This window comes from Leptinotarsa decemlineata, unplaced genomic scaffold (genome assembly GCF_025532065.1).
Source record: "Leptinotarsa decemlineata unplaced genomic scaffold, Ldec_3_MD MMD2_tig00000251_RagTag_RagTag, whole genome shotgun sequence".
Lineage (NCBI taxonomy): Eukaryota > Metazoa > Arthropoda > Insecta > Coleoptera > Chrysomelidae > Leptinotarsa > Leptinotarsa decemlineata.
The window spans coordinates 8,853,682-8,865,363 of NW_027412547.1; the positions used below are offsets into that span (position 1 = coordinate 8,853,682).

General features: G+C 31.7%; 1 protein-coding gene across 1 annotated transcript; it reads right to left on the minus strand.

Moving 5' to 3' along the window:
* Positions 1-9,479: 9,479 nt before the first annotated feature.
* LOC141481677 (uncharacterized) lies at positions 9,480-11,000 on the minus strand. Its single transcript, XM_074173655.1, has 3 exons — positions 10,484-11,000; positions 10,203-10,424; positions 9,480-10,145 (listed from the first exon to the last, which is right to left on the minus strand). The coding sequence occupies exons 1-3, from the start codon at positions 10,652-10,654 to the stop codon at positions 9,498-9,500; spliced, it is 1,041 nt and encodes a 346-aa protein (XP_074029756.1). The 5' UTR covers positions 10,655-11,000; the 3' UTR covers positions 9,480-9,497.
* Positions 11,001-11,682: the final 682 nt, after the last annotated feature.

Genomic DNA, 11,682 nt, shown 5'->3' on the forward strand with positions numbered 1-11,682 from the left:
TCATTATATATATTTTTATTATATATATTATATTATCAGAAATTATTATTGAATAACGAAATTAGTCTATAGTCTAAACTATCTTATAAAACAAAGGGAGCTGTTGGAAGGTAGGTTGCACTATATCGTTTACTTGAACTAAACCTGAAATTACTTTTCACGAAAATTGGAAAATTGTGTCCGACCTTGATGTCTTGTTCCGTTCGAAAATTGAGAGGGAGGTCGGAGTTTTCACACCAGATCAATTAGTGGATTCTCATTCTTTCAGATTTTCAGTCTTATTCGAAACAATCTGAAAATTTCTGATATTTTCCTGCAGATCAGAGAAAGCAGATGTATGGAAGATTTGACTCCACAAACAGGGTGACCGTCAGCAGTGCGGGTTTGTAATGCCGCCTCCTTATATTCGTTAGCCGTTAACGCTAACTCGGATACGAGGTGACTCACAACACATGGTCAATGTTTACAATGCCTATTTTCAATTTATTCATAGTTCACATACCAGTTGAGCACCCACCAGCGACAGATGCAGATGGTGTTTTAGATACTGCGAAACGATCATATATATAGGAACAGATGACCAGGCAATCAATGAATTCCGTCGTTATTATTTTTTCAGTCGCATGTTCAGATGAATTGTGTACCACCTGGCTGGAGATGAATATAGCACACTGCCTACACATATTTGTATTTTTTATGAAGCGACTTATTATGATTCAGAGGTCAATTTAGTTTCGAGGAATAGACTTTCATTACAAGTGTCAATGTTGAAAACAGGAAAACCTTGAATGGAAAAATAATAGGCATGTATACAAACAAATTATGATAAAATAGGTTCAAAATTGGTTTTTAAGTTAATAATTCTATGAAAAATGTATTGTAGTAACGTATTCCAAAAACACTTTATTGTGAGATTTTCACTAAATTGTTTTACAAAAACGCAACACGTGTTTCGCCATACAATGGCTTCATCTGGCGTGTCTTTCAACTAATTCTACACATTCAATACTAAATATATATATATAGTTTATGGAGTACCTGAAATCAAAGTACCTGTAAACGAAGTACCTGAATTTTAAGTAGCTGATATTTTACCTGAGTTTCTAACGAATTAAATTACCTGCACTTATGTTCCATTTTCACATTTGAAAAAATATATTCAGTAACGGAGAGTTATTGAGTTCTAATTGATCATTCAGTAAATTACCCGAATTCCTGAATCTATTGATTTTTAAACATTCTAGAAGATTAAGTTTCAAACTCTTCTCTTCTAAATGTAACACCTCGTACTCATGATTGAACTCATGTCCTTCTGCTAAAAGATGGTTTGCAAATGTGGAATTGGTCTTTCTATTTACAAAACTACTCCTATGTTCTTCAATTCGTTGGAAAAATGTTCTTCCTGTTTGGCCAATATACAGTTTTGGACAAGAGCCACAAGTCAGCTTATATACTCCTGATCTATCCGACACCAAAGTTTTGTCCTTATTGTTTTTAATAAATTTATTGTAGTAGAAACGATTTCAACTGAAAAGTAAATACGTAAGTCATTTTTGACTGGCATGTCTCGAAACGTTTTTCTCTGTCAATTCCGAAGGTTGAGGGTGAAATTAAGGTTATGAGGATTTTTTCAATTAAGTCAAAAAGTGTTTTTTAGTTTCATTCATTCCACTTTTCAGCTATTTCCTCATTCACATTCCTCGTAATTGTCTGTGCAAAATGTATATAAGAGGGACAAGTACAACGTCCTTCAACGTTCCAGGCTTTCAAGACTGCATGTGATGTTTGTGTCGCCAATCAGGTGGATATATGTTATCTAGACAGTGTTCCGAATTGAAGCTATGCCATGCCATGCTAGCTGGACAAAAAATATATCACAACATGTTTCGCTAGCACAGTAACTTTATCAAGTGATTTGAATACTTCAAGTTGTTCCTTACATTAATATTTTTATACTACAAGTAACCATAACTGGGACTACCTCCAAAAAATTACCTAAACCTGTAATTAAGGTACCTGTTCAATTATGATCACCTGAAGCATTTTATATCAATAATAATTCTTTCTCGGTTTTTAAGAAAACAAGTTCAATAGTGGCGATCTATTCAAATCCAGTTGGTCATTCATTAGAATGTTTGAATTTTGTAAGTTTATTAATTTCCGTTGCTTTCAAATGATTCATTTTCAATTCTGGATTTTCTATGTGCAAAATTTCGGACTTTTCGTTAAAGATATGATTTTCTTCTAGAAGATGATTTGAATATGTTGAATATGTTTTCTTATTTATAGCTCATATCATGTTCTTGGATTCGATTCCAAAATGTTCTGCCAGTTTGACCAATATATACTTTAGGACACGTTCCACACTTCGATTTATATACTTCTGATTTCTCGAATTTGGATGTTTTGTCTTTATTATTTTTAACTAACTTTCCCAACGCATTACTTGTTCTATATGCAATTTCAATATCTTGTTTCCTCAAAAATGAAGCCAGTTTTTTCTTTGTTTGTCCAAATACGTCAAAGCTCTATAATTTTGATTATCAACCTTATCAATAGGAAAAGCGTCTCAACTTTCGTGGAAAGTATTTTGTTCATTAATTCGGATTTAAATCCATTGTTAACCGCAATTTATTTGATGATCTTAAGTTCTTTATTGAAATTATCTATTGAAAGAGAAACATTGACTATTACATTGGAATTGCATACCAAAGATTATGAAGTTTCGTTCCGCCATATCAACCTTTAAAAAAAAGGTCACTCATCATTTCAAAACCACCAAGCCTGTCTTTGGCCTGTGATTCAGAGCTTCAAATAAAGTTCATTTCTAAGAAGTCTCGGTATATTTCAATGTTTACGTTGACTTTAATTATGGACGTCCGATTAGTTCAGCCAATCCATACACAATGTTTTGAAAGTTTGGGCAATATAAACTTCTGGCATTCAATCAATATAAAACATAAAGACTCGCGACACGAGTTGTTTATAGGACAAAGATCTACCCTATTCGGAGGCTCAACTGTTTTGATTTCTCAACAGATAAAATACAATCTTCCGCATCATACGCTAACCTGAAATTTTGTCTAATAGTCTGGGTCATAAGATCCTTTTTTTGGAACTTCTGTCGAAGAGCACCAAAAGTTATGATCCAAGGCTATTTCGATTTTGAATGACCTCTAGCAACTTTTTGAAAAATATCAAAAGGGGCTCGAAAAAATTGCAAAAGTTATAAATAATTAATTAATAAAAGGGGGGCTTGGTTTTTTGCAAATATCTCGAAAAATATCAAAGACATCCGAAATTTGAAAAAAGACCCTTAAAGAGGAGGAAATTTCCTAAACAAAAGTTTCACCTCATGGAACTCTATCACCAATATTTATAATTTTAATTTAGAGGCGAAAATAGCGCTAAAAGCGGGCGATGCGCGTGCCGCACGCGCTGACCTATACGGACCTTTGAACAATAAAAATTATTGTAACCCATTAAATATCATTATTAAAATAAAAACATACCTTCTAGACAGTTGAATGAAAATAAAAATAAATTTTTTATTCCCGTGATTATTTTATCAGATATACTTTAATTACATTTAAGTTCACATTGAAACCCTGATAATTTTTAAACTATAAACTCAATTTCTTCCACTTCTTGGAGAGCTTTTTTTGAATGCCTTCAAAATATATTTCCGTTGGAAAAATTGGAAAATTTTGATTTTCCACTTAGTTATTAATAATCAAAAACGTTAGAAAATGGAAAATTCAATTGAAGCAATGAAAATTTTTTTTTCAATATTCAAATTTATTCGTATTCTTATTATTTGAAGTTACATATAAATGATTTCTCATAATTCTTAGCTTTATTTGTATAAAATATTGTTATAAACAAATGTATTGTTTATAAGATATTCGAAATTTTTTTGCGGGGATTTTCATCAGTGATGAATATTATGATTTATAAAAACAAAATCGTTCCTTGGAAAAAATGTTTATTGCTCAAAAACGCATTTGTTGATTTTTTGCTACTAAATATGAATATTAAGGAACGATTATTTTTTGAATCAAATTTCTCTCTATTCCTCTGTGATATTCTAAAGAAAAGAAGTTTTTTCAATTTATATTCTCTTTATTTATTTAATGAACAATTTGTTTCAAACAAATTAATTTTTTCGATATAGTTTTTTAAATACTACCAAAAAAAACACAACTTTTTGTGCAAAAATAGAAGAATATTGAAACATTTGTAAAAACTTGAGAAAAATAGAGAAATAATTTAAAAAAAATCGTTCGTTAATATTCATATTTAGTAGCAAAAAAATGTTTTGATCAACAAATGTGTTTTTAAGCATTTTTTAAAGAAATGATTTTGTTTTCAAAAATCATAATATTCATTACTGATAAAAAAATTTCAAATATATCATGAACAATACATTTGTTTATAAATTTAAAAAAAATAGAGCTAAAAATTATGAAAAATCATTTTTATGTTACTTTAAATAATAAGAATACGAAAAAATTTGAATATTGAAAAAACATTTTTTTTCATCGTTTCAATTGAATTTTTTACTTTTCAACATATTTTATTATTAACAACAAAGAGGAAAATCAAATTTTTTAAAATTTTTCCAACTGGAATATTTTTTGAAAGTTTTCAAGGAAAGCTCCAAGAAGTGAAAAAAATTTGAGGTGTATAGTTTGAAAATTATAAGGGTCTTTTTCAAATTTCGGTTATCTTTAATATTTCCCTTTTCTTTACTGAATTGTTTATAACTTTTGCAATTTTTTCGAGCCTCTCTTGAAGCTTTTCAAAAAGTTGCTAGTGCCCTAGAGCCCTGGATCATAATTTTCGGTACCCTTGGTGCCCTTCTAAAAAAAGTATCTTGTGACCCAGACTATAAACGAATATTTTGAGAATATTCGATCGGGGGTCATGAGGTGTTTAGTTTCATTGTTTACTTACAATTGTGATCAGCTTAAAGTGATAAAGGTGTTTTATTATCATAAATATATATGTTTCCTGTAAGTTAGTATAACATATGTGTACGTTTAAATAAATACGTGGTTTTTAGTTATTGAATTTTTCAAAACAGAGGTCTAATCAGAATCGAGACTGGCAATCGAGAGGAGGGAATCGGCAGGATCATGACGAATATGCCTATCTTCAAGTACTATTGAATGATATCAAAAAATCAACTTTTAGTTCTGGGGGATATAGAGAAAACAAAGGTTGTAAATTTTACGTTTGCGACGAAAACTTTCAATGGGTTTTTGAAATATTTCCGTAGAACTTTCATACAAATTGTCGTGCGTTTTGTGGTAGCATTGATTTTGAAATTTAAAATATGGATTTGTATTTTTTGAAGAAATTTTTCATTTGCCAATATTCTATCTCCAATATTTCTAAAAGTTTCGTCTTCATTACGATCAGATCAACAGATTAAATATAATTAAGTCAATATTAATGCCCCAAAATATTTCGTGAAAATACAAATATTCATTCTTCACGACTTTCGTTCCAAGAAATAATACTGAGATATCGAAAAGTTATTGGTAAGTCTCATTTATTTGTTTTCAAAATAATTATAAGTGTTTTTTAAAAATATCTTCTTCAATCATTAATATTTTCACGAAATATCAAATCAATAATTGGAAGTTTTATCTTTCATTTCATCCTGCATTTCTTTTGAACTATCAGGATCAACCAGATCACCATTCCCAAAAGGCCACATAATTTATTCAACAAAATTCAATTTAGTTCTGTCTACTGTATAATGAAATATGCAGCATTCGTAATAATGTAAGAGTGTTATGAATAATGGAATGAGTTGATCTAGAGCTAGTGCCCCTGTTTAACCTCATTACGTTCGGCGTTGTCCTTTGAGAAATCAAGGATCGAAAACAAGCCATTGGGCGGCACGTGGCATGAACCAATGTTTTCAATTGTCTATATATACAGGGTTTTTTACGTGGGAAATCATAATTTCGTATTCATTTTCATGTAACATGTTAGAACATACACTGTAGTTCAACGCCGAAATTTTGTATCAACATGGTTGTGTACAGACTTGTTTAAAAATACTACTGGGGATAAAAGGAAAGCGTTGGCATATGAAAATTACCTTTTCATTACTGTTTCTCCGTACCGCTATATTTTCAAAGGCTGGAATTTTGTATGTAGGATCCTTTTATGTTGTTGATGTGCAATAAAAAAAGGCTTTGAAATATTCCAACTGGAGCGTCAGCTGCGGGATAAAAAGAGGCGTTCATAAAATAAAGTTTTCTTTTTATCACTATTTTTCCATGCCCGGTTGGTGAATTTATATTTAGTATCAGCATTGCACACATGCGGAGCCGGGGCGGATCGCTAGACGTTTACATATAACGTTATGAGAACAAGCAAAAATCACTTCTATATATATATATATATATATATATATATATATATATATATATATATATATATATATATATATATATAATCACTTCTATATATATATATATATATATATATATATAATTATTCAGTCAATAATTTTCAAGAAATATATATTTGGGAGAAAAACAAAATTTTTAATAAATTGGGTTCTTCACTCATGAATACTAAAACAATATATCCTACAAAAATAACAGGATTACCCAAGCATTTGATATTCACCTCGAAAGTAATTGGAATGGCAGTAAAAATAATAAATTCAGTATTCCTCATTCCTGAAAAGTATATACAAAAACTTCATGATTATTAAATCGAACGGTATCCAGGTTGATATACAAACCTACTGCAGGTAACTTTTTCATTCATGAAAACAGGTAGTCAATGAAATAACGAGATTTATCATAAAACGCTCACTTTGAAACGGATATAAACCATAATAACTGAAGGTATCCGGCGTGACGACAGGCACAAAAGAAGGCACTCCTATTGATAACAACTTACTGACATTATAGGACGGAAGGGGTTGATAGATGTTGTAATAGCAATTATAGATGGGATTATCAGGAAATCAGGGTTACGATGGGTGACTTTTGAGTTGGAAAGCCGGAAATCCTCATTTGATTTCAAGAACGTTAGTTATATTAACTTTCAAATTAGTTCTCGATTTTATATAAAAGTTTTTTTTAAACTTGGATATAGCGATAATTGTCTTTATTCATCAACATAATAAAGATAATAAATAAAAAAATTCAGAACAATAATTAAGTGTCGAAAAAAAGGTGAAGTATCAGACTAGACTGCCTTTCAACCTAACCTTGAAAAAAAATCAGAGAAAACTATACAAGTATTATTTGAGAATTAGTGTGTATAGAATCAAAAATACTTAATAATACCTAATATACTTATTTTATAACATTTTATACTAGTGTAATTATAAAGTAAAAAAGTATAAAAATCAAATTGGTGCCTGAATTTCTGAAAGATATTTTTCACCTTATTTGTAAACATAGCATAAATAATTAACATATACAGGTCCATCTTAAAAGCAAATCTATAGTGACTGAAGTGAGATTTTCTATTTCTTCTTTAAATTATATGAAGAGAAGTTTCAAAACTCCTTGAGAAAAGTGGGAAAATTTGGGTGCTGAATATGAAAAAGAAAGTTGGTACCAAACACTTGAGTGTTTGGGAATAACTAGCATATTATTTTTTCTTGTGTTCACCATGTTGAGATTTTCAAACATAAAAAGTTCATTAAAGAAATATGTAAGTTTGCAAGATGTTGAAACTTTGTGCGTTAAGGTAAGTAAATGGAGTTTTCGGAAGTTATCTAATTTGAGATATCATGTTTCTTTGAATTTCATAATGATATGATCAAATTTTTGTATTCCATGAGTGAGAAAAACGTAAGCAGAAATTTTGTTTTTTTTAAATCTAGATTTACAACTGGATAATGTGGAGAGAAAAAGAGTTGATACTTTTGAATTCTGAGCTTTTTTTTTACAAAAGTGTGATAATAATCACGAGTTTCATATGTTTTTCATCGCTGACTAGAATTAATTTCAACAAATTATTCAGCCCTAAGAAATTTTAATTTTGTTCAATCAGGCATGTTCGAAACGTCGCAAATGTTTTCTGTGGTTCTTTACCAGTTCAATTGACTGGTAAACAAACAACACCACGTTATTGTGAATTGCATTCTGTTGATATGATGACCTTCTCAAAATAGTTAAAAAGCTGAGTTAAGAACCGTTTCGAAAATATCGGAACGAAAGTACAGAATTCAATTTTCTGGAAAGTTGTAATCAAGTGCGTGATTTTTCGTTAAATTTTATCATAACAGACGTAGCCTATGTGAGTAGTACCGGCATTTTCAACCGCTACAATTCTTACACTTGAGCCCAACAAAATTCTTATTTTATTGTGGAGCAGAGAATTCAAGGAAGATTTTGGTTTAGTGTGTGGGCAGTGAACCCTTTGTTGATGAACTACCACTCATAGAGCTCAGGAAAATATATTTTCAACAAGACATGGCCTCGCTTCATAACACTGCAATTTTGGTAATAATTGGATAGCCAATCAAGGATCCAACCGTTGGCCGGCCAGGTCACCGGACCTAACCCCTATGGACTTTTACCTCTGGGGAAGTTTGAAATATCTTATTTTCAAATTGCCGAGGACCAATTCTGGATACGAATGGAAGCGGCAGTGATGCAAAGTTATGCTTCTCTCACTCCTATTGAACTAATTACTTCGGCAACAAAGTTTCGAAAAAGGTGTCGCCTGTATGTAGGAAAAGCTGGAAGACATTTCGAACATCTTCTCTGAAGAAATATATTGAATTGTTGTTCTTTATCATTATAATTATTATTGATGAAATTTTATTTATTAGTAGTAGGTATAGTATAAATTGTTTTACTGAACCATGCGTTTTAGATAACACCAATCATTGACTTCACTAATATCATTCTCAATCATTTGATAAAGTTGTGCGTCATTTTTTCATGTCAAAATATTGTGGTGTCATCTGCAAATTGAGTGAACTCTGCGGAAATATTAATGGGGGCTAGATCATTTATATTGATCAAAAAAAGGGTGGATCCCAGAACTGACCCCAGAGGTACTCCCCATTTAATTTCTAACTTCTGTGATAAGCGGCCTCGAAGAGATACGCTTCGAGTACATGCAGATAAATAAGATGCAAACTACTGGATTACTACATCTCTAAACCTATATTTGTCTGATTTTTGAAAGAGAATTTTGTAATTAACACAGCCGAAAGCTTTTCTCAGATCACAGAAAACAGCTGCCGCAACTTTCCTGTAATTCAGATTTAGATAAACGTTTCGAAAAGGTTTAAAATTGCATCATTTGTTCCTTTTTCTCTGGGAAATCCGAATTGCGTAGAAATAATAGTGTTTATTTCTGACCGGGATATTATAAGCTTATATCGTCATAGTTACGCTATCAATAAAGAGGGTCATAACTCACTTGGGACATTATAGATTTTATAATTCCCTCTACCTTTCACAAGTAAAAATAAATAAAAATGAAAACTGAACCATATTTTATTTATTCACGTCATTACAAATAATAAATGTACAATTTTGAAATGTTCCCTGAAAATTACTTCCGCCACTGGAAACAATTTCTTCTTTTGTATAGCTGGAGCTTCTGTTCACTACAGTCGAGGTACCTGCCTCTTCTGATGACAAAGTAGACAACATACGCGCCGTTTTATTTCTCAATTCGATGCTATCCTCCAAATACCCCTCCGCCACCGTGGAACTTTTCCAACCTCCGTGTCTTTTTAAGTTAGTCATAGTTGCTCCTGCATTGGCTAGAGCAGTAGCAGAAGTGCGACGAAGGCAATGTCCCGTATAGGAAGATGAGTTGGGCAATCCTAAATACATTGCGATTTTGCTGGGGATTTTCCCAAACATGTTTTTTCCAATTGGCTGAGATGTACATTTATTTTGTCGGAAGCTCAAAAAAAATCGTTCAATACCTTTAGGACGCAAAGACATATAAAGTCTTAAAAAAGGCAAAGCGGAGAACTCTTTTTCATCCACAACTGTAAATTTCTTCGATACACCAGTTTTACTTTCCGGTACGTTCACTACCATAACGGAATCCCGGTCCTCTATATCCGATATCTTCATATTCAAAAGTTCCTGACTTCTGCATCCTCCAAAATAACCCATAATCAAAACAACCTATAACAAAAAAAAGGAAATAAATACACACAAAAAGGAAAATAAAAAAAAAATTACCTTATGCAATAAATGAATATCATTAGGAGCGTCCTTTAGGAATCTGATAACATCTTTAGGAGATAAAACAGCAGACTTTTTCGGCTTATAACTCTTACTCTTCCGTTTCAAAAAAGCCTGTAGTTCATTGAACTTGGTGATATCTCGTTTCTCATGTATAGTCACCATCGATTTTAGCATTGACCATTTAGTCCATACAGAATTCGGACTATACGTTTCTGACTGAAACGAATAAACACAATTACTACCAAATCTACCGAAAAACATAGAAAATTCCTTACCAGTTCTTGAAAATATGCCAGAAATACAGTTTCAGTGACATCTTTTGGCATAACATTTTCCCGTGTCAGCCAGTCCAGATATATCTTGTATCCTTTTTGGTATACGGCTTCACTTTTCGATGGAATTAATGATTCTCTTGCTTGTTCAGCTTTTTTCAAAATATCCTCCATTATATTTGGGGTAGAAAACACGTTTTCACCGCAAACACAGCTTGATAACAAAGTTCAGTTTATAAACAAGTAACATAGCAACAACCTAGCAACAAGAAAACTCTACTATAATCAACGATACCTGATTCAAATATACCGGGAAGGTAATGAATTGGTACATTTTTCCGTTTCAAAAATGAACAAAATTTTATTGAAATCGGTCAGAAATAAAATTATCTATGTATCACGGGAATTAATGAGCCTTAATAACCTCAGGCAATTGCTGTCCCTCGGGCCAGAGGCCCTCGGGACGCAAACTTTGCCATCGGTAATTAAGGCCCTCCTAATTCCCTTGATACATAAATAACTATTGTTGTGTTCATTCAGAAAGGTCTTTATTCTATTTTTCACGAATTTCTCTATTATTTTCGGTAACATTGAAATGTGTCTGAAATTTGCGCTGTTATCAGTAACACCCCTCTTATGTATTGGAATCACTATTGCGTTTTTTAAACATGATGGAAAAACTCCTGTTGCAAATGAAAAATTTACTGATTCAACTAGTACCGTAATAGCAGAATCGGGGAGATGTGAAAATATTTTGGTAGATAAGGCATCCCACCCAGATGCATTTTTATTTTTAATGTCTTCGAAAATGTGTTTCATCTTCACGGTGCCGGTGTCCGTATAAAATTTGTTGAAACTACATTTTCAAAACATACTCCATCAAGAAATGAAGTATCAAAAAGATTGAAAACGAGCTACCCTGAATAACTTTTGGAACATCTCAATAATAGTATACAGGGGGAAATATTTTGACATATTCACATTTGATCTAACTTTCCCTATTGCGCCCCCAGATTCTGTCACCATTTTTTTTGAATTGATCAATTGTTTTGCATTATCAGATGTTATATGATGAACATATTTCAACAAAGTAGAATATACAGGGTGTAACTGAATAAGTGTAAAACATTTAAGGAGGTGATTCCTCATCAAAAAAAAGATAGGATCTTTCATATAAAGAAACTTCATTGGAGCATCCCTTG